Below are 23,291 nucleotides of genomic sequence, written 5' to 3' on the forward strand. Positions count from 1 at the left end.
ATGTGTCTAAAAACAATTTAAGTATCTTGGTTATAAAAAAAAGTCAATAAAATTAGTCACTAGCACTCAGGGAAAGGTGATTCTGCTGGAAGACAATAAACTTCCTCCAATTCTTTCCTCAGAACTCAGACTACTCACTGTAACAATGTCCAAGCTTACAATACTCTTTTACTTGACTGAAGACAATTGTTATAGCAACAATTTTAAATTTAGCTTTCCGAACAACAAAGTGTTTCCAATTAAAAAATAGAAAATTGGAATAAAATAACGTATCGTTACATACCAACTGATTCACTGAAAATAGCTTTTGAAAACTTGCAAGAGAACCACTGCTCTAAAAAATAACCTTTAAATATAAAAACTAGAGAGGACATGATAATAAAAACAGAATAATAAAAACCACTTATTTAGCTTTTATCTCTCTTAAAAGCAGTCAAATTCGTTAAAGTTATAACCTTTAACTTATAAGTTTAAATAAGAAGAAAATTATAAAATATGTTAAATTTCCGCAATAAATGTTTTAGTTTGGTTTTGAAAAATTTTTGGTTAACGCCTCAACAGAAATTTTTTCATTTACATTTGGTTAAGTTTTTTAGTCTCTTGCCAACTGCAACAATTTGTTAAATTTTTTTGAAACTAATAAACTATAATAAAACTAAAACTGTTGATTGATACTTTATTTTACTGCATCTGTAAAACATTTGAAGCGCTTAAAAATTTTTAAATAGACTTGATAAATACTTAAGCTTCTTCAGTAAATAATTGCATAACAACTCATATTTTCTTTAAGTTTAGATATTATAAAAATATAAGATTGTAGATCATCTTTAAAAAGATAAGGACGAAAAGTCTAAATAATTTTTTGAAACACAGACTAAAACCACTGTTAAAAAAAGTCTAATTCTATCTAACGATTCTACGAAACAAAAAAAATAAAAACTAATACTTGAAAAAGTTCATTATGATGAAATATAGCTGGAAACATTTTTGTCAAATACAACAATGCATAAAATAACAAAAAAAAAACTAATTTTAAATAACACGAGTTAAAATATATTTGCTGTAAATAAGTAGTTCAAAATACGAGTTTTTAAAATAGCAGCGAACACTTTGCTTGGTAGCACACAAATCAAGTAAGTTCAATTGGAATACCGGAATGTAGGACACTTGATGCGAAAACTTTCGGTGGAAGTAAAATGGAAATGGCGGAATGTGATTGGCTCAACCGTCGTTGAACAAGAGCAAGTGGAGTTTCAGAGTCACGTGGTTCGCTTGCTTCAGAGGCAGCCTCTTCGTGATTGGTCCTCTGTTGTCTTCCTTCTGCAAGTCGCTGATTTTCACGCAAGCGCTGCCCAGAAACTCTGTGACAGTTTAAGACATGTGTAAAGCATCCGGTTTGCTAAAATGATAGCATCTTTTTTATTTTATATTGTTCTACCTAAGAAAATACTATATCTAGCTCTTTAGGTATAATTTTTGAGTTAAAAAAGTTATAATATTGGTATTTTGACTACTTAAAACAAGAACTACTTTGCAGTAAATATTTAACAAAATGTAATGATCTGAGTATTTTGAAATTAAAAAAACATAGTTTGCTTAAAACACCTTAATTACTTAAAATATAGTTTTCATTGATAGTTTGATCAAAAGTTTTGTATAAATTATATAACATTTTAGTATGGCATAAAGCTTATACATATATGTGATAAGCAGACATATATACTTGTATTATAAATATTTAGTTTATAAGTTTTAATATGTATATAAATTAATTTATCCTTAAATAAATACTTTTAAAGGTAAAGTTTAATTATAAACAACTTTCTAGGGAATTAAGTACTTTAATTTCTAGGTCACAGTCCGTAAAATTAGTATTGTGTCTATTCAAATAGTTTTAATTTATTTTAAATATAACTTAGTTTTACAGTTGAACTACAAGTAAAGTATTTATAAACGTGAAAAAACAGATATAAATATAATTTTTTTTCTAAAAATAAAGTATATTTTTCTAACATACATAAACTCAAATTATAAAATAAAGTATTAAAAAAAAACAAATTTTACTTCCGCATTTTTTTGTTACGTAAAAATGTCTTTAATTAATTCTAAAATTTTATCATGGATAAAGATATATTCAAATAAAGTAATACCAAAGTTAAAAATGTTAAATTTCAGAAACTTGCACATACATCTAAAAGTATTAAGTTGAAAGTAGCAAAACAATGACATAAGTACATTGCTTTAGAAACAAGAAGAGAAGTACACTTTACGACTGAACTTTAAAATAATATGATACCTTATAATAATAAGTTTATATGTTTTTAAAAAGTTTACTATACTAAAGTTAAAATTTTGTGACAAAACCTTTGTACGGAACTTTTTTCAAATATATCTAATTTAAGATTTTTATAGCAACTTTTATACTTTTCTAATTTATTGAACTAACAAAAATGTGATAATAATTATTCTTTATAGTGAGTTTAAAAATCGAACAAATAACTATCATTGTAAGAAAAGCTATAAATTAAGTATTACACCTATTTAAAAAAATACTTTTATTTAAACATAGCGGTCTCATACGTTTTTGATAGATTTAAAACTTTTATGCCTTTATGTTTTTCCAATCTTTTCAAAAAATAAATAATTTTTCAATTTTTGAAAGAGAAAACGATAATTAAGTATAATCTTATAGTTATTGTTAATTATTAATTTAAGTTAGAGCAACTAATATTTTGAGACAAAAATTGATAAATATATGTAAACTAATTAAATAGTTTTTATCATTACCTAATATAGTAATTTACGAGTTAGGGTTAAATTACTCAGAATAAGCCAAGAACAATCAACTTATGCCTAATATGTTGACTATATTTTAATGACCAATAAGTAATTGCAAAGTATATATATACTAAAATATAAGGGAAAACTACTAGACGACATTTTTTAGCAAACTCTTTTTTTTTGACTCGGTACTATTTACACTAGCCTTATTTTAGTACCTAAATATCACAAAGCATTGACTTTATTCAAAAGATAATGATTATACTATATCCATAAAAATTTTATGTAAAATCAATTAAATAACAATTTTGCTTAGGAGATTGTCATCTATGAAATATTCTATATTCTTGTATAGAATGAGTAGTTATTCTGTTATGCACTACAGTGCTTCCTCACTTATCCGGTTCCTCGCTTATATGGCCTATTTTGGTCAAGAAGTAGATTGGCTTTTTAAATGTTTTGTTCCCAAAACAAAGACTGAGAGAACTTGGACGAAAAGAAAAGGCCATTTTGTTCCTCGACAATAGCCGTGCATATCCAAGTGAGGAGGAACTCATATCGGCGGATGGCAAATTCACTGCCAAGTTTAAGCCTCAAAATTTTACTGAAATCCTCCACTCAATGGATCAAGGTGTGCTTGAATCTAATATAAGGGTATACAGAAAGTCGATTCTAAGAGATCTTGTATCGCAATCAATCTTCAGCAAAAATATTTTCAAAATAGAATAAACATGGAAAATATGATTGCATCCGCTTGGGATATGGTAACACCTTATGCAATAAGAAATTAATACTGAAATTAATGCCATTACCAAGCTCTTCCATGCAAAACAGAAAGCTTGCCAATCATGGCCGGATAAGTGAGGAAGCACTGTACTTAAAAAACGTGTTAGTAAAACTAAAAAGAAAGACTTATTAATTACCTTCTAATTATTTACAAATAAAATAAAAGTTCAACACAGTGTTATTTTTTAAATAATGTATTTATATATAGGTTTATAAAAATACCGTACAAAATTTATCTAATCTACCATTTGGAGAGTAGAGATCTTTTTGGTATAGTAAAATTTTAAATTCATCAGTATGTACATTCTTCACATAAAACTGCATTGAGTGATTCCATTTAGGCTCCAAAACATCCTATAAATAAAAATAAAACGTAAAAAATTAAAAATCCGGCGAAAACGAACTGAAGCGTGTTTAAAGCAGAATGATCTTTAAATACTTTTTTGCACTTGAAAACAACTTTACAGATTTAATATACGTTCTCACATTTTAGCCTTTTAATCTTAAATTAGAAAACACGTTATACCGAAAAAATGTTTTTAAAGTTTTTTTTAGAAATACTGTAACTTCCAACTATGTAGTAGTAATTAATTAACAAAAAAGTAAATATCTTAACCTAAAATAGGTTTTTTTTGCAAAAATTTATTAAAAATAAAAATGATTAAATCATTTAGATAAAGCCTAGTAACAACAAGATATAAATTTTAAATCAAAATATTTAGTGAACTACATAATTACTATTACTTGTTTACAAACCTGCGCAGTTTTTGTAGTGTGGCACTGTTGACCCATTGTTGCTTCACAGTAAGGTGGGTTGTTGTTAGCAGCATTGGAAATTGACGCTTGTAAAATGGTCACCATCAATCTCCCTACGCCTAAGTTTTTGTTAGTACGAGCTGCAAAAAAAAAAAAAGAATCAATAGTCGTTATTTTTTGATCAACGCTAAGTAGTTTAATTCTAATTGTTCAATATATTATGAAGTTTTTTATTACCCACAAGGATAAAAATAAGTTGTTGTAGCTAGTTTTTACAATGAAAGCTTTATTTTTTAAGCGTTGTCCAAATTATTCATAATTTCCTATTTTAACTAATGTAACATCGGTAAAACCTCTGCAACTACTAACGAAACAAAATTTAGCCATAAAAAGTTGTTTTGAAAATTTCAACACAAATATTTTTGAAATGAAAACAATAAACTTGATAAACTCTGTACATAAATCGACAAGTTTTATACACATTATATCATCAATACTCAAAAACTTAAAATATTTTCCAATTTTCAAATAAGACATTAGAAAATTTAACCTTGAAACACAGGAGCTTTAATTTTTATTTCAGTTTGTCGGTAATTGGCAGTAGCCTCGTTAATTTTTTTCACCCATCCAGATTTTTCATTTATCGAATCGCATTTGAACAAAAAGCTGATGTCAATGTGTGTCAATTGGAAGCAATTTTCATCAAACTCTCCGGCACTTTTCACCATTACTTCGTTCAACATAATTGGCTGGAAAATGTTGAAACATCAGAAACTATTTTTAATGCTTTAAATTTACAAAGGTAACTAGTTGCAAAAAGCAAATTTAATCTTTTACAAAAAAATACTATAACAGTTTTTATGTAAAGCCTGTAAAAAAATCTTTATACTTTGATAACTTTGGTTGATAAAGTTTGGCTTAAAAATACTGTTACAAGTTATAATATCTCAAAACCAACCTCTTTGTACATTTTGAAACTAAGCGAATTTTTCGAAGTGAAAATGTGGTCGTTAATTGCACAGTTGATAGGCTTGTTTGCTGTTGTCAATAGCAACAGGTCATTGAACAGAAACACAACCAGGTCTTTGTTGGATTTCACTTTATTTAGGAGGCCACAGTGAAGAAATTGACGTTTTCCCAAACAGTTGGTTTCCGAGTTCAGTTTTAACACCTGTTTCGATGAAAGTTTATGCTTAGAACCTAAGAAAGATCTTAATAAGAAACTAAGATCAGTTTACAAAACAATTTTTAAGTTGAAACTTTAAACATACGGTTTTGTTGTGTTGTGTCCAAATTCTTAGATCAAACACAAATAACTAAGTAAATATAGAAAATCATTCAGAAGTAACTGGTAGTTAAGTAAAAAACGGTGTCTTACTCGCTTTAGCTTAAAACTTAAGAACAGTTACCTATTCCAAACATCCATTATTTGCATTCGTTAAAACCGTCCCAGAATAAGTTTATTAGCAGTTTAAGTGCAACGAACATTTTGCAGGTGGTCCATGTTGACGTGCTTCCCCATCCACTCCAACCTCTCGTTGTTTTCTCTCGTCCTCACTCCCTCGTTCACCGTCCTGCAAACTTTCTCCGACAACTCCAACGCCTTCTCCAACTTTCCTCGATCTTCGAACCCGCTCGGAGTGTTCTCTAAAATCTGTGAATAATTGGCCGCGTTTTTATTAGTGAGCGAGTAGTTTTTTGATGAGTTATAAGGAAATTATTTACATTTTTTCGGTTATTTACCTTTTTTTGTCAAAATAAAATTATTATTTTTTATTGAAGAATGTAGAAAAAATATTTTTAATAAATACAGATAAGTTAGTACTATAAAATTTGATTTAATCTTGTTAGCAAAGATAATATTTGTTTCATAAAAAAAAAACTTTCATTAAAAAAACCTTTTTAACTAGTAATGGATACTTTGTAATTCTCTGCATCGGTTTCACTAAGTAGCTGGATACTGGCAAGCCCTTCCATTGATCTCCGCTTTCATGAAGCTGTTAGTTTGAAAAAAAAAACGATTTTAGAATAAATCAAAATTGGAATTTTCAAGCAATAAAAACATTGACTTAATTAAAACAAAAACTAGAGATTGAACAACTAAGAAAAAAAAGAATAACCAAATATAAACGTCGGTTTGCTTTATCCTGAAACATACGTATAGAAAATATTGTGATCATTTAAATTTAATCACTTTCCACAGAGCCCACTTGAAGGGCTTTTAAATAATCTTTTTATTATAAATATTTTATTCAAAAAAAAAACAGAACATACGTTTCATAAAAATTAAATAAATGTTTTCAATCTTCAGCTAGTAAGGTTTGCAATATTTTTTATTTCGTAACAATTTCGAATACAATACAACAAAACCGTATGTTAAAAATTTCAACATTAATATTTAATGTTCTGTTTTTTTTTAAATCAACTTTTCTAAACAAACTATATATGTATATATATACATATAAATTGTTGTTAAAACTAACAAAAATTCGCGCTTACCTTGACAAATGCCTTGAACTCTGGTGATGCGTCGAGTTTTTTTTGTAGAAAGGAGGACGCTTTCAGCTGACCGCTGCAAAAGTCAGTGTACGGCTGCTTTATTGTCGGAAATGTTTGACACAAAATGTCGCCAATCACCAGCTCGTCAAAACCACGCGACATTTGTAACTTGAATGCTCTGAAAAAAATTGAAAGCATTAATTGGTTTAAAATTAAAAAGTTAATACTTACTTATTTTTTAACATTTATCGTAAGAAATATACTTATGAAACTAAATAAAAATAAGGTCAAAACATATAATAAACCAGAAAGAAAATCAATTAAAAAACAGTTTTTAATAACTTGATGACGTACCTGACTAATTTAGTGCTGCACACAACAAGCTCGTTTAAGTTGACGAACAGAGTAGATATTTCTTCTTTTGTTACAAGGTTTGTATCCTTTAGCGGCTGCTGAAAGTCTCGGTAAGCCAGCTCTAAATCCTGAATATACATTATTTTGTTTAATGCCTTAAACTGAGTGTTTGAATTACAAACAAATTCAAAAGTCGAACAAGTTTTTATTTAAACATAAATGCTGCTAAAAATAGTTCTATAAAAGTTCTTTTATATAACCGACAATTATTTTATACCTATCATGTTTTTCAAAAACACATCCACAGATAAAAAAAAAGCTGGTAAATTTCTACATCAAAATTAATTTAAGAGGTAAAAACCATTTAACCTTTAGATAAGATTCCTCCGAATTAATGAGTTCCATGACTCGATTTAAGTAGTTTTCATCTAATTTAGCTGTTGAAAAATTATTCCTAAGTAATTAGTATGTCAAATATAATATGTTATGACGATAAAAAACAAAAAGTTCAAAAATTATTTTAAATACAATAATGCTACTCCAGTATTTCTGTATAAATAACTTACTTTTTAGATTTAATTAAACTAATGTTTTATAAAATACTCTGATAGTTCATTTACAAAAAAGTGATCTTAATACAATTCAACAATATTTGACGAACTCAAGCTAGTATTTTTTATGTAAAATGAATCAGTAGTTCAGAAAACTTTCAAAAAATGTGTAAAGTAAATCACTGAAGAAACATCCTATGCACACTAGATTATACAGTAAATATTTTCATACAAAAACTACTACTACAACTGCATAACAGTAGTCTAGAGGAGTAGTCTTCACGGTGTGCACCGGTGCACACTTATGTGCACGAAACCCAATTTAAGTCTTAAACCAGATAATCTTGAGTTTATGGTGAAGAACAAAAAAAAGGTTATTGAAATAACCGCTGGGATTGTTTAAATTTACACTAGATAATACGGTGTTCGTAATGACAGCAAACAAATTCAGCAAGTTCGTGGGGAGTTTTAAGCTTGGGGTGCACATATTTGTTTTTCAAGGTTTGTGGATAGGTTTTAATTATTCTAAAGACCACTGGTTTACAGTTGTTTGACCTTATTAAAATACTGTATAATATAATAATGATAAAAACTGTTTTTTTGTTAGTTAAAAAAAAAACTGCCCTAAATTAACTTTTACAACTTAAAAAAATTATGTGCACAATAATTTTTTTCTTGACATATCAATGTGCACAAGTGCACAATTTAGATATTACTGGTTTAAATTCAAATAGTATCTATGAACTATGCCTTATATAATAATAGAACTCCGTAACAATAATTTAAGAGGCAAGATTCCTATAAATTTGATTTTATCTAAATATAATGAGTTGACAGCACAAATTAATAATAACAATAAACCTAACACTATTAAAAATAATAGCAACTATTCAGATAACACAAACGTAATTAATATTAATTTAGACATAAAGGATAACAATTGTAAAAATAACAAGGTTAATATAAACAATAATGATAACATTAATCTAGTTAATAAAAACAATTATAATAGGCCTATAACTAGAAGTATCAGTAAAAATCTAACTAAAAATATAAACTCAATTGTACATAAGGATTCATGTTCTAATAATAATAGTAATAATAATTTTAAAAATATAAATAATAATAAAAAAAATAATAATAATAACAATAACAATATTGATAATAATGAGGATAATGATGATAATAACAATAATAATAACTGCAGTAACCAGAAAAATACCAATATCTGTATTACTTATTACAATGAAGTAATTAAATGTGGTTTTAAATTCAAGAACAATGTAGGTAAAAATTGTAACTGTCGTAAGTCGAATAAAACAAACTGTCCGTTACATGGTAACTGTTTAATTAAAAATGTTGTGTATAAGGTGCGTGTTAAATATAAGCTTAGTGAAGATAATAACAAAAGCAATAATAATGTTAATGATAATAATAAGGATAAGGTGTATATTGGTTCGACAGGAGGTCACTTTAAAGATAGGTACACCGGGCATAAGTACACTTTTAAGCATGTAAATAAAAAGAAGAGTACAAGATTGTCACATTTCGTTTGGCAGTATTTTGATAGGTATGGAACAAAACCAGAAATGGAATGGAGCATCCTCCACCACGCCAACAATATCATCAGTAGCGCGACCAAGATCTGCCAAATATGCAACCTTGAACGAATGGCAATTTTAGCAGAAGATAATAAACAATTACTAAATAAAGGACGTGATATTTCAAACAACTGTGCACACAACCGACGGTTCTTCTTCAAATAACACCTTGGCGCCTTCTCACCTTTCATACTTTTCATTCACCTTCCACATACATTCACTTAACATATGTTAATATAATTATATATTCTAAGTAACATATAGTTTTATTCATTTATTATTTATATCTATTTCACACAAGTCACTTTCAATTCTCTGAAATTTCATATATTATAGTTATATTATACTATAATTCTTCACACCTTTATATGTTAAGTTCCAAGTTTAATTGGAAGCCTGTATTCAAATTACAGATAAACCGTGCTTTTTTACTTACTACGCCCAAGAGAGCTAGTAGGTTTTTTACTGCAGGTTTATACTTAACATATGACTACCTTGTTGTCTTACATTTTACCTTACATATATAACACAATTTACTTATTAAATATTTAAAATATCTGTATGGGATATTTAAATTAAACAGCCGACTCCTACTTTACCAATTAATTATTTTATTAATTATAAAATACAATATATGTTTTTGCAGAACATATTTGCAACAAAGCTGAAAAATTGTAACAATCTAAAAGTATTTATACTATTAAGTCTATGTTAGTTTATTTATTGAGCAGTGATACATTTAAAAAAAATTTGCGTTTATATCTTTTAAACTAATCAGGTCACTTTATCTTTAAAAAAGTTTTAATGTTATTCATCATTATTTCATTACTTTAAATTAACTAGAGTTTTTAAATTATAATGATGATGTGTTTATTCATAGTTTTTTCTTCTCAACTTAGGGGTGGAGATACACTTTGGTTTTAAAAATATAATCTTATATTGTAGAGTTATATCTTAGCTATCAGTCACTTTTAACCGCTTAACAAAATTCAAAGTAACTTTCGAGACAAAAGCAATCAAATTCCTTAAGCTCAATAGGTTCCTTACAGAAGGAGCAAACTAAAAAAAGACTATTTCACTAAAAATCAATCTTCTTTTTCAATTTCTAACCAGCCTTTTTAAAATATTTACAGTATGTTCATTTATAATGTTTAAATTGAAAACAAAAATTTTATTTAAAATACACTTTTTTTACTAAGAATTTTTTTTTAATTAACCCATTCAAAGTCTTTTAAACTGTAAAAGAAATGTTTCCTAAAAATTTGAGGTCTCTAAGTCAAAAAATAAAGGAGAAGGTAGATTTTCAATTTTCCGAGAAATTGAAAAATTTACGATTCATGTAACAGAAAAATAAGAAACTAGACTAGAAATAAAGAAAATACGGCAGGCTAGATGAGGTACGTATAATAGAAAACTTTCGGCTACTAACAAAATTTTAAAACTTAAAAGTGATTCGACCCGCAAACAAAAGACGATACACGCTCGTTTGTCAAAACATTTACAAAAAACTAATTGAGCCAAAAATGCAATATAGAGTTTTTTTTTAGTAACCAATTTACAATGAAATAAAAAAAGTTAATACTGAGTCTTTTCTTTCTTCTTTTGACTTTCCAAAATTAATTGATAATTTAGTGCGTTTGAATGATTTTAATTCAAAACTATCTCAACTAAAATTTACAAATGTATTGCTAATAGGTCATATTTTTTACTTTAGTATGAGTTACTAAGACTTAGTTGTTTTTATATAAATTGTTAGTTTTGTTTTCTAATAAACATAGGCTGCCAGAGACTTTGTTTTTAAAATTAAGGATATTATTTATAAAACTAATGTATAAATCAAATTTGCCTTAGCTTATTTATAGAAAAGCGTTTACCAAAGCGAATATCAATTAACATTTTATTACTAAGCATACATCATATAAATCATCAATTTTTAAGTTACAAATCTATAAACTGCAAAACAACACAGGATGATTTCTAGATTCTATAAGATAAAGAGTTAGCATAAAACTTTAACAGCTACACAGTAGTAAATTTTTTTATTTGAAGTTAAACAAGAGTGTTTATTAAAATAAAAAACATATAGATAATAAATTGTACTGTGTTATAATGAAGTTATAATGAAAAAACGTTTGTGTCTTGCAATAGAGTGGTATATAAATACATTTAAAGGTCTACTATATCACAATTTAACTATAATAACAGTTATATAAAACTACTTAAATAGTTTAAAAACTTCCATCTTTAAATTGTAAAAACTAAATTATAACATTAACTTAGTTCAAAGCATACATTAGTTACGTCATAATGATAGAAGCTGTAATGATATTAGCATCTCATTTTAGTATTTTAAAGCTTGTCAATAAATATGGAATTTTTTGTAACAATAAAAACTTTTCCAAAACATTTTTCATTATTCTCAAAACAAGCTTTTCCAAATTTATTTAAAAGCGGATGTTGTAAACTGTTTTACGCAGATTTCGTGACGTGCTTCTAGTATTGAAAAAACAAAAACATTTTTTATTGTTAGGAGTTACATTTGTTTTAGTGCTTATAAAACGGAATTTGACTTTCATTTACTCGCACTAGCAGTAGCAGTTTCGGCAGAGCATTCGGCAAGTGTGCTTTAAGTTAAAATGCATTTTAAACACGTGAGATTTAAGAACTAATGTTTTCTTGTGTGTTTAACTTTAGTTCTCGTATAGAGTGATGTAACTGTATCTTTGTGTTGTTTAGTTTATGTAAATAAAAGTGTTGTTTTGATTGTTGTACTAATCTACTTTAATAATCATATTACCCCCCTTAATAACATCTCTGTAACGAGACAAAGCTATGTATTCAAAAATTTTCAATGCACTTTTAAATTAATTCAATTTATTTTGCTAGTAGTTTATTAAGTTATATATTTAATTCAAATCCCTTTGTTTATGGCAGGGACGTAACTTATGTACGGAAAACTTGCTTTTATTTCAGCTTGAAAAGACTCTGCTTTTTTAGCTTTTAGTATTCATTTATACTTAGTTATGCACTCCTGAGAGATAATTTTGACATATATGTACTCTTTAGCATTTTCAGTGTAGTAAAAATTAAACGAATTAAATACGTCCAAATTGTAACATTTAGCGCGTTAAAGATTTAATTTGACAAAAAGCTGCATTGCAAAATTGATTCTAATGGAAGCTGTAGCTTTTACTTCAAAAATCAAAGTCATACAATTTTATGTTACAAAAGTTTGCATAACTTGTTGTAACTATTGACTACGTTAAATGTTTGATTTTGAAAACAATATTTTTGAGTTGAATTGTGATTTTCTTATACTTATTATTAATGAATGTTTTATGGGTTTACACAAGTGGCAACACATAAAGAGTCATAGGGGGTGTGGAGCAAAATAAATTGCCTTATATACAGTTATCACTCGTACTTCAACATTCCATTTTTGATGTATTAACATAATATTTTCAGATTAACTTCAATAACATTAGAGGTAGTTTAAATTGCTGTGTTCCCGCTAGGACGTTATCACGCAACATTTCAGATGTTTAAATTTTTGCAGATTCGTAACTTTTTTGAGCTAGCTATGTCCCTGGTTCATGGTGATATGTAAGTCATTTGGTTTATTTATTTATTCACTTTAAGCTGATTGTATTTTTAAATCTAGTAGTTTTATGTTCAATACCTAAGTTAAAGTTTTCAATTTATTTAGTAATTCTAGTACATACAATTTTCATGTTTAAGACTCGAAACTTTCTAAATATCATAAGTTACAATTTCTAATTTACTTGTTTTGTTTTACTTTTTAGTATCTTCCATGTTTTAACTTTTATTTTTCAGATTTAAATTGTAACTGAAGATCTTTTAAAGGGTGAAACTGAGTTTTACAAATAACATTTTGATTAATTAATATTGTATAAAACAGTTATATTGTTAATTGTGCAAATTTCGGAATTTTTGTAGAAACTTTCAAAACCGAACATTGTCAATAGAAACAACATTAAGTTATGCAAATTTATGTACAGAGTTGTATGATTTTCGAAAAAAATCTACAGATTTTATTAGAATCAATTTTGCAGAGCATAGCTTTTTTACAAATATGAAATCTTTAATGAGCTAAATGTATACAATTTAGATGTATTTAATTCGTTTAGTTTTTAAGTCACTAAAAGTACATATATGTCGAAATTATCTAACAAGATAAACGACCTATTTATTTAACAAGTCAAAAAACCTTCAACATTTTTATGACCAATTCATACCTCAATTAAATGTTTTACACCATTTTATTCTAAAAATTACAAAAACAAAAAATGTCCAATTCATATTAAAAAATTATTAAAAGAAAAACTTATTATGTACAAAAAAAGTACGACAAATAAATTATTTTTTTAAGATTATAAAAAAAAATCAAAAGAATATCAACTAGTCGCTAAAAAATACAATTTTGAATATAAAGAAAAACTCTGCAAAATCCCAAATTAAACAAAAATATTTTATAGTTATGTGAAATCTAAACTTAAAATAAGTACTGCAATACCTCTTTTATATGACAATGATAAAACAGTAATCTTAGATTTTGAAACCGCCTACTTTGGGAAACCCTAGACTACATGAATCCTTATTTTTTATTTGGGAGTTCACAAAGAGTGGTCATTAATGATACGCTGTCAGACCCTTTATCGAAATACAGTGGAGTACCACAAGGTGGTGTAATTGGTCCCCTTCTTTTTACAACTTACATTAACGATATTAGTTATTGATAATAGAAGTGATATGAGTTTATTTGCAGATAATAAAACAAAATTAGTGAGTCAAATATCCCTTTACAAACTAATCCAGATAATATCTACAAATGGTTAAAATAAGAAAACTCGATTTAAATCCTAAAAAATGTAAAATTCTGAAAATTAAGAAGTACAAATCGTTTGACATATTAATCAATAACACTAAGATACCAACAGGTAAAGGATTTAGGAATATATACCTCTGAAAACTTAAAATGGAACGAACACATAAATTATTTATATAATGTTGTACAAGTTTCATCCTATCAAATACCAAAAAGTTTTAAAACTAATTCAGCTACTTTTCTGACAAAACTATTTAAAATATTTAGTTCGTCCTAAGCTTGAATACAATACACAAATTAGGTCATCCTATTCAAAAAAGACATTAACAAAATTAAGTCTGTGCAAAGAAATTTTACCCGTTCAATATGTAGTCGTTGTAACATATCAAATAATTCACATAATGATAGATTGGTTAAACTTGGATAGAAATCTCTAGAATGTAGAAGATGGGAATTTGATTTATTTACGCTTTATAAAATTATTAATGGCAATTATATGGTGTTTTTTCAGTCAGTTTTTCCCAAAATAAATATTACTAAAGAGGAAATAATATAAAAATAATATGTAAACACAATTTCAACAACAGTCAGTGGCAAGGTTCATTTTTTTACAGAGCAAAGTTTATGTGGAACGAGTTACCACAGGATGTAGTATAGTATAAGAGGGTGGATCATTTTCGCTTAAAACTAAAGATTTATTTTATATAGTATAAATATCAGTAAAATTCAGTAACTTAGCACAAAACAATACAAAAAAATTGAAAAATATATTTTAGTAAAATAAAAAGATTATTCTAAAGACCAAATTCAAAATTCAATTAAACGATGAAAAAAGTGCTCAAAATAATTGGTTCTAGGAACAGGTGTACGAAAAAACCTTTCGGTTATCGACTGAAAAGTTTATAGTACAGACTTTAATACACAATTAAAAAATAAAAAGACTTTTACCACATCATTGCACTTATTTAAATAAAAAGTTAACTTAAGTCATTTAGTTTAGAGTTTAGACTAATCTCGTATATCTCGTAACTCTTTTTAAACAATGAATTTAAAAATCATCTTTGCTGGTACCTTTAGTTAACTTGTACAAGTTAATAATCAATGCAAACGTTTAGTTTGTATGTAAAACTTTAAGAACATTTTTTTTTTACAGAAGTGAACTATCAATGTGATTTTTTTTGTCATCTTTACTATCTAAAGCCTTGATCTAATAGATTATATTTCTAAAGGAAATGTGATTATTTTTACAAATTTAGTAATACTTTTATTTTTAGTATAACATAATTAGAATTAACTTTAAAAAAATACTTTTAGGTTACTCTATAAACAAAATACTACAGTAAATTTTTTCCTCACATTAATTAAAATTTAAAAAAAGATACTTTTCAAACTTTTTTTTAATACACATCATTCATTTTAATATAGTAAAAGTTGACTAAAGATGTTTTTAAATGAGAAAATGACTACGAATTACGTCATTATCATAAAGCGTTTTACTGACTTTAGTCATATTTGAAACAAAAATAAGTTAATTTAAACAGTATTTTTTGCAAACTTACTTTTAGAAATCAAAATAAACAAACATAAACTTTTGAAACATTAAATATCTGAAAATGTAAATCTAAAAATTAGCTAAACTATTATAGTAAAAAACAAATAAAAATCATACATTTTTTACATATGAATAAACAGCTGAATAGTTTATTATATAAGGTGAAGTTTTAAAAAGTAATTAATACAATATTCCACACTAAGTATTTTCTTTATTAAAATGATAGAATCAAAATAAATATATATGAAAACTGATTATCAAAATTAACACCAACGCTTATAATATAGTATAATGTTTGCAAAAGTTTTTTTTGAAAAACACAATGAGTTGTGATTACATAAAACTCTTTCTTATGGATATTCAAGTGTGCAGAAATGAAAATTACAAATTTAGTTATGCATGCGTTTTACAAGAAAGTTTGTTTTATAAATAAAAACTAAACATTTATGTCATGTCACTGCAAAAAAAAAAAAAGAGCAAAACACCTTTAAACAAAAAACCAACATCTAAGAACAACAATAATATTTGTGAACAACCTCTTCAAAAAACTCATACAACATTTAAAACATATTTTTCATTAAATTTATTAATAGTATTTCATTTGAAAGTTCAGAAAAGTACAAGTCCTAAATCTGAAAATGTTTGATTGTTTAATTTGCTTAATACACATCTAAGAAGAATAATTTAAGACATAAAATTCAGTTTACAAAAGTCTTGTTTGTATTTTAAATTAACACAAAACTATTTTCATGTTAAACATATGAAAATTTATATTTAAGTGTAATATTAAATAGGCTTGTCATAAAACTCTTAATTAAAAAACACAGCAGCTTAATTATATGTCGTACTAACTAGTTTATATTTTAGTTGTTCTATTACATTAAGTTGTTATGGTCAGCTTTATAAACTTTTACGCATTTTCATTTCTGCACACTCGCTTGGCCAAAAATTTTGAATAGAAACAAATAAACCATGCTATTTTAGTAAATTCTATTCGCAGTGTTAGTCTAAAGTGTAACATATGTTTCTACTTACTAAAGTTCTTAACTTTCAAAAAAAACAGGGAAAGTCTAGGCAAGCAAATTTAGTCACCTCCGAACAAAAAGCAAACAAAACATAAACTTATTTTTCACGTTTGAAAATTAAATAGCAGCTGTTAAACAACGGCTTCTTAACTAAATAACAATTAAATCACACCAGGCTGAAATCACAAGAAAGTACTAAACTTTAACCTAAGCATGGTTTTGCTTGATATAAAATAAAAACGCATAAAAAAGAAGAGGTGTTCAACAAAAATAGATAGTTGTAAAAAGTTGTCGGATTTTCATTTGAGGTTTTGCTCTTTTTCCGTGTAGTTGACACCACTGAGTTTGTCACATTTCTTTGGTATTTCTTTTGAAATAAAAATACAGTATGTTAAGCACTACTAAAAACAAGAAAAACTATATTTTTTAGTTAAAAATAAAATTATAAAATAAGAAAACTAATTACTATAATAAAGAAGCACTGGTACTTATATAGTTAAAACGTATTAAAATTAAGGTCAACCAAGTTTACGACAAAAGTAAATGCGGCTTTACGTTTTGTAACTTTAACCATACTTTTAGTGAAAACAACACCTTTAAAAAGTTATAAGATTATTATAGAAAAAACATTGAAAGCTTTTGGATTAATTAGTTTTGCGAACAAAACACTTTTTAAGTGTAACTTTTTTTTAATTTTTATCAACAAGTTAATTAGTAACTATTGATTTATATAGACCTTCAAACATTATCTTTCTTAAAAAACTAGAAGTATCAACATCATTGTACCACAATGAAAGTGTTAATAAAACATATTTAAAACTTTACTGGAAATGCTCTTAAAAAAATTGTTATAACAATAAATTAAGATTATATTATTTAGTAAGAACTAAGAATATCAGAAAATTTGCATAGTTTTGTTTACACAAAAACAATTTTACCTTTTATCATTAACAAACATTATCTTACTTATTCGTTTGTTTGAAACTAATGATTATGAAATAAACTTCAATTTTATATTATTTTATTTGTCATAAAAAGGCCTAATTATATATAAAATATAACTTTAATAAAACATATTATGATGCTGTTTTTTAAAATAAATACTTCCCAAAAGTTATATAAACTCAATTTATTTTGTAACATCATTATTTTTTTGACAATTTTTTAGTAATTTTTATATGCACTAACATTTAAGTTAGGAAAGGAAAATAAATGGCCTTCGGGCCGAATCCAGACAAACAAAAAAGTCTATGTTCTAAGAAATACTTTTTAGCTTGAAAACAATTAATGAAAAACAATTTAATTCAGCTTCAAAACAGAGTCTTATAAATGTGCTCGTAATTTTATTTCAGCTAATTTTGATTTTGAAAATTTTTTTTCAAGTACAACTTTTCAACTACACAGCCTGCGAGAAAGTTTTGCAGGTAAATCTGGCCCGCTCATTAGAAAATTTGACTACCCCTAATCTTTAATAATAATAATTTGCATAACCCAATTAAGCTGAAATAAATAAATATATAAAATGATACTTATCAAAATTACTGGTTAAGTACAAATGATACTCAGGTGTATTTAAAATTGACCCATTACGTGCTAAAGTTAAATCAGTAAAAACTCATCAAAGTTTATATTTATTTGGGAGTTTTACACTTTAATACGCATAGTAATCTAAGATACTGTACCATATAATGTAACAAAAAAAAAACTAACATGGGTTGCTAGTGCGGACATAATTTCGGGGAAAGTGGCCTTGAGATTTCGATTGGTCTGATTTAAGGTAGCCTTTCCACCAATCAGCATCGGTGTCTTCAACAACAACTATGACGTCATCCATTTTAAACGTGAGCTCATCAGAGTTTATCGCCTGATAATCGTACATCGCATACACGAGCTTCTCTGCTGGCTTCTTAACAGCCTGCCGTTGGTGAAAAATGATAAAGGCTCATACAAAAACTCTCAAGTTTTATTATGTACATGCAACAAACCTGATCGGTCTTTCCAGCGGCGTCCTTCAGCTTGACGTAATCGGCTGGAAACCACCCGATTTGTTTTTTACCAGGAGCCTAAAAGTTTCATATATATTTTTAATCAACAGATTTATTAGAAACTTAGTTTGAACGATATAGGGGTAAAAACTAGCTTGAAATTGTGAGTGGATTAACATACATATACAATTTTTCCTGTGGTCAACTATTATTACTTTTCTATCGATACTACTAATCTAAAACTTTTTGTACTTTTATCAAGCCTCGTTTTGGCCTTTAATTTTATAAGAGATGAAAAAGAAAAAATAATACTACTTTCCAGCCTCAAAAAAGATTATTTCATAACGAAAAGTACCATCAACGATATTCCTTCCCACCATCCTTTCTCGCTTTTCTTTCTTACTTGCACGTACCCGCCTTTGGTCAGCGACAGTTGTTCGGCGCTCGTCGCCTTGTAATCAGCAATGACCACCGCTATCTCGGGTTTATCTGCACTCGAGTTTGTTGAGCTGTCGGATACTTCGTCGGTCGGTGCTGCTTGTTGCAAAGTTTCTTGCACAGGTTTCGCCTGATATGATAAATTTCAGGTAAAACTTCTCAAGAACAATTACACGTTACAGATTACTAATTTTAGCTAAAGTTTTGTTCGAACAAAAAAATACAGCAAAAAGATTTACGCACCTGAGTGGGTTGAGCAGAATCCTGTTTCTTTGTGACGTAGTTACCAGGAAATATGCCTTCCTTGCTCCCCAACTTTCCCGTCCACCAATCACCGTCCTGTGACGTAACAATAATGACGTCACCGGTAACAAACGGCAAATCGCCGTCTTGCTCGCCGGCAAAATCAAATGCAGCCACGTATTCTGTAATAGTATTAAAACTAGTTTTTAAGTAGTTTTACGGTTTTGACACAGTGAAAAAATGTAGACGACTATATATGATTTAATAATAACAAATTATATAGTATCCTTCTTTTATTACATTGACATATTATTCTGTGTGTTAAATGAGTCATCACACTTCAACGGACCTTTGTAAAAAAAAATACCATAAGGAAAGAATAGAAGCTTAAGTAGATATATACATGTGTCCATTAAAAATAAAATAATTGCTTTAGGTTTTTATAGGTTAATAATAGATAAAATATATACCTACTTTAGCTTCTATTCTTTCCTTACAGTATTTATTTTTTTACAGAGCTCAGTTGAAATGTGATGACTCGTTTAACACACAGAAACATGTCAGAGTAATAAAAGAAGAATACTGTATAATTTGTTATTGTTATATATTTTAGTGAACTTGTTTCGCTAGGATCTTTTGTTAACAAACGCTTAAATTTAAATTTTGAATAGTTATATAGGATTTATGTTTTATTATAGTCTACTGTTTGTAAGATAACGTTTGTGCTATACTTGACAAAAAGTAAACATTGTAAATTAATACTTGCAAGATCACAAAACATAATAAAATAATTAGCTGGTATTTCGTAGTTCAATTAGTCTGTACTAAAAAGATAAAAACTAATAACCATTAGAAGGAGCTTTTGCTTTTTGGTTCTTTTTTCTTGTAGCAGCTACGGGTGGTTGAGGAGCCTTTCGTTTTACAAGAGGGGAAGTTTTTTGGGATTTACTTTTTACACCAAGAGTGGGTGTCGAGGTTTCTATTGGTTTAACGTATGACTTTGGAAACCATCCAGACTAAAAAATGGTTTGTTTGAAATTTTATTTTTGTAAAGCTTATAAAAAACATATATATATATATTTTTTAAAGCTTTATTTACATTTTTACATAATCGTTATTTTTAGAGTAGTTAATAGTTCGATGTTTAGGCTTACATGTTCAAAATTTATTTAACAAATGTAGCAATTTAACTAAGTTTTAATTTTTACCCAAGTAAATTTAACATACCAAGTATAATTATTGTCAATAACCTTAGCCGTGTATAACACTGGGTGTTCATTTATAAACAAACTATTGATAGAAGTTGATCTTACACACTACGTATGAAACGTGTTTAAAACGAAGCTGACAAACTAAGTAGAAATAAATTAAAAAAACGATTGTTATATAGAGTAACTAAATGCGTTCAAAAGTCTAGAAAGCAAATAAACCTTCTTACTCAAACTATCGATTGTACTGCAGGGTTATTAAAGATTTTTGAATTTTTTTTCCAGGTTTTCAAAATTTTTTCTAGGTTTTCGAAAAAAAAGTTTTTCGGTCAATTTTTAGTATGCATAAAATTAAATTTGAGGTAAAAAACTGGTAAAAGCAGTATAACAAGTATAAAAAGATACTTTAAAGCTCCTTTAAATGTGTTTTTATTTCTAATTTAATAATATGTTTTTATATCTAATCAAAATGTCATTACTCTACATGTAAAACTTATTTAAAATTCTAGGTTTTTCCAGGATTCCAAGTTATTTGACAACCCTGTATAAATTAAAGATAGATAGAGAGGAGAAGTAACTCTTGCTAGAGGTATTTCAACCTAAGTATTAACAATTTATTAAACAAAAGTTCTATAATTTTTGAAAACATAAACACAAGGATGTAACAATTTAGTAAGGATAAAAACAATCTTTAAAAGTTGTCAAATTTATGTCGTATAAAAAAATAGCTTGATCCATAAACTCGGACGAACTTTTTCGTGGCAACGGCCTTTCCACCATTTATCTTGTTTCTCAGTGACGACAATTATATCGTCCTTATTGAACTTAAGGTGCGTGTCTTTCGGGGCATCGAACGGAAACTTAGCTCTGACCTTTGTCACAGCATGTTGTTTGTCGTCCGAAGATTTTACTGCAGGTGCGGGCATTCGTTGAGGCTGAGTGAAAGAAGATTGTTTAGTATCAAAGAAACAAAACTTCAATAGTCAGTTCAAAGACTGGAAGAAACATATTACTATTATGAGTTATTTTAACAAAACTAACGTAGAACAAAATGAATAACTAAATAATTTTGGGAGTTATTTTAAGGAAATACTTAGCTATACTTAATTTTATTCATTTTTTTAAATTTTATTTTACATTTGTTTGACTGGTTGTAAAAACTAGATAGTCTTTGTATATATAAAAAATGCTTTTCTCACTTGGTTAGGCGCAACAAAAGGAGTTGGCACAAAAGCAGATGTGGCACCACTTTTCAACAAGCTAGATGCATTTTTCTCACTAAACAATAAAAAATATGCTTAAATACAAAATCCAAGTATTTTTATCTATATAACTAAAAGAGCTTTGGTATTGAAAACATTAATTAAAAAAAAGATAATTAAACACTTATGAATTAAGACTTATGTTTTTTTTTAATTGAAGTCCTCAAATTTATAAACTTTTTTAAATCTTTTACCTTGACAAAAACATATTTTTCATAAAAAAAAACTTACAACAAACTAGCAAATTAAAAATTAATTATGTTTTATTGAAAAAAATATTTTACAATTCATTTCTATGTTTTAATTTTAATTACATTCTTAAAACACTATACCAAAATAAGTACTTGTTTTTATTCGATGATGCATCAGAAAACTTTGAAAAGTTATCTTCAGCTGTTCCAGCTGGCGTAGCATCTACAAAGTCACAAGGTTAATCACGGCTACTTGAAAATAAAAACATTTTTCTTCCTTGTAAAAACACAATACAGTTCTCTTTTTTAAATAAACTTTTAAATCTAGAATTTTGTGACACTTAAAAAATTACAACTATGCTAATACATTTATAATAAATAAAACAATCACTGATTCACTCTGCAAAGTGCCACGTACTTTGTTGCGGTATTTTTTGCACGTAGTTGGCGGGAAACCACCCGGCTTTCCCGTTCTTTGAACCAAGCAGCCATTCATGCTCTGCATCCTGAGACTCGTCGACCTGTGAGAGTCATAATATTAATAATTCACCGAGTAAATTTACATAAGACAATGTTTACTCTATTTAAGATTTCAATTTTTTACCTTATAATTAATACTCAATTTTTAACACTTAGTGAACTAAAAATTATTTGTATAAACTATGAAACCGTCCTTTTAATTTATTACAGACACTTTAAGATATGCCAAAATTTCATTAAAACTTATGTAGTAATAAATTAAAAAAAAAAGGAAAAAGTAACTGAAAAAAAAAATTTAGTTTTTGATAAATCTAATTATACAAAATGCAATTTACAATACAAATTTCTTAAAACTTCATAGCTCCGTTGAAGTTTGTTAGTGTAATAAAGAAAGAGTACTGTTTAAATTTGTTATTATTATATATTCCAGTGAACTTGTTTCGCTAGGATCTTTATTAGCAAACGCTTAATTTTTAATTTGAATATATATATACTCATTTCATAACTTTGACTATACATTTCGTTATTTACAGTCACGAAGTTATTTTTGGTAGTTGCATGGTTGCCGATGTAATTCAAAAAAAAATTGATTATAAAACGAAATTCCTGACTTCGATATTGTAAAATCATTTGTCAGAAGACGCTATCAACCTTTTGTATAAGATAGGTAAACATATTGTGAATATTTTAATTACCACTATAATACTGCCGAGAGTTCCTTAATAAATATAAT

General features: G+C 27.2%; 1 protein-coding gene across 1 annotated transcript in view; it reads right to left on the reverse strand.

Annotated features, from left to right (window-relative positions):
- Window positions 1-1,061: 1,061 nt before the first annotated feature.
- The window catches only part of LOC145840778 (intersectin-1-like), a 38,594-nt gene continuing 16,364 nt past the window's right edge, over window positions 1,062-23,291 (reverse strand). Inside the window, exons 20-38 of the mRNA XM_082948108.1 lie at window positions 22,497-22,599; window positions 22,232-22,301; window positions 21,825-21,903; window positions 21,378-21,560; window positions 20,265-20,433; window positions 19,418-19,599; window positions 19,092-19,304; window positions 18,737-18,814; window positions 18,462-18,666; window positions 7,546-7,613; window positions 7,177-7,304; window positions 6,823-7,000; window positions 6,222-6,320; window positions 5,810-5,977; window positions 5,282-5,494; window positions 4,874-5,072; window positions 4,324-4,463; window positions 3,813-3,921; window positions 1,062-1,361 (exon numbers count right to left, since the gene is read on the reverse strand). Coding sequence (XP_082804234.1) covers window positions 1,222-1,361; window positions 3,813-3,921; window positions 4,324-4,463; window positions 4,874-5,072; window positions 5,282-5,494; window positions 5,810-5,977; window positions 6,222-6,320; window positions 6,823-7,000; window positions 7,177-7,304; window positions 7,546-7,613; window positions 18,462-18,666; window positions 18,737-18,814; window positions 19,092-19,304; window positions 19,418-19,599; window positions 20,265-20,433; window positions 21,378-21,560; window positions 21,825-21,903; window positions 22,232-22,301; window positions 22,497-22,599 — 2,724 coding nt within the window. The 3' untranslated portion in view covers window positions 1,062-1,221. The remainder of the gene's footprint in view (window positions 1,362-3,812; window positions 3,922-4,323; window positions 4,464-4,873; window positions 5,073-5,281; window positions 5,495-5,809; window positions 5,978-6,221; window positions 6,321-6,822; window positions 7,001-7,176; window positions 7,305-7,545; window positions 7,614-18,461; window positions 18,667-18,736; window positions 18,815-19,091; window positions 19,305-19,417; window positions 19,600-20,264; window positions 20,434-21,377; window positions 21,561-21,824; window positions 21,904-22,231; window positions 22,302-22,496; window positions 22,600-23,291) is intronic.

This window comes from Thalia democratica, chromosome 7, assembly GCF_965202585.1.
Source record: "Thalia democratica chromosome 7, ktThaDemo2.hap1.1, whole genome shotgun sequence".
Classification (NCBI taxonomy): domain Eukaryota; kingdom Metazoa; phylum Chordata; class Thaliacea; order Salpida; family Salpidae; genus Thalia; species Thalia democratica.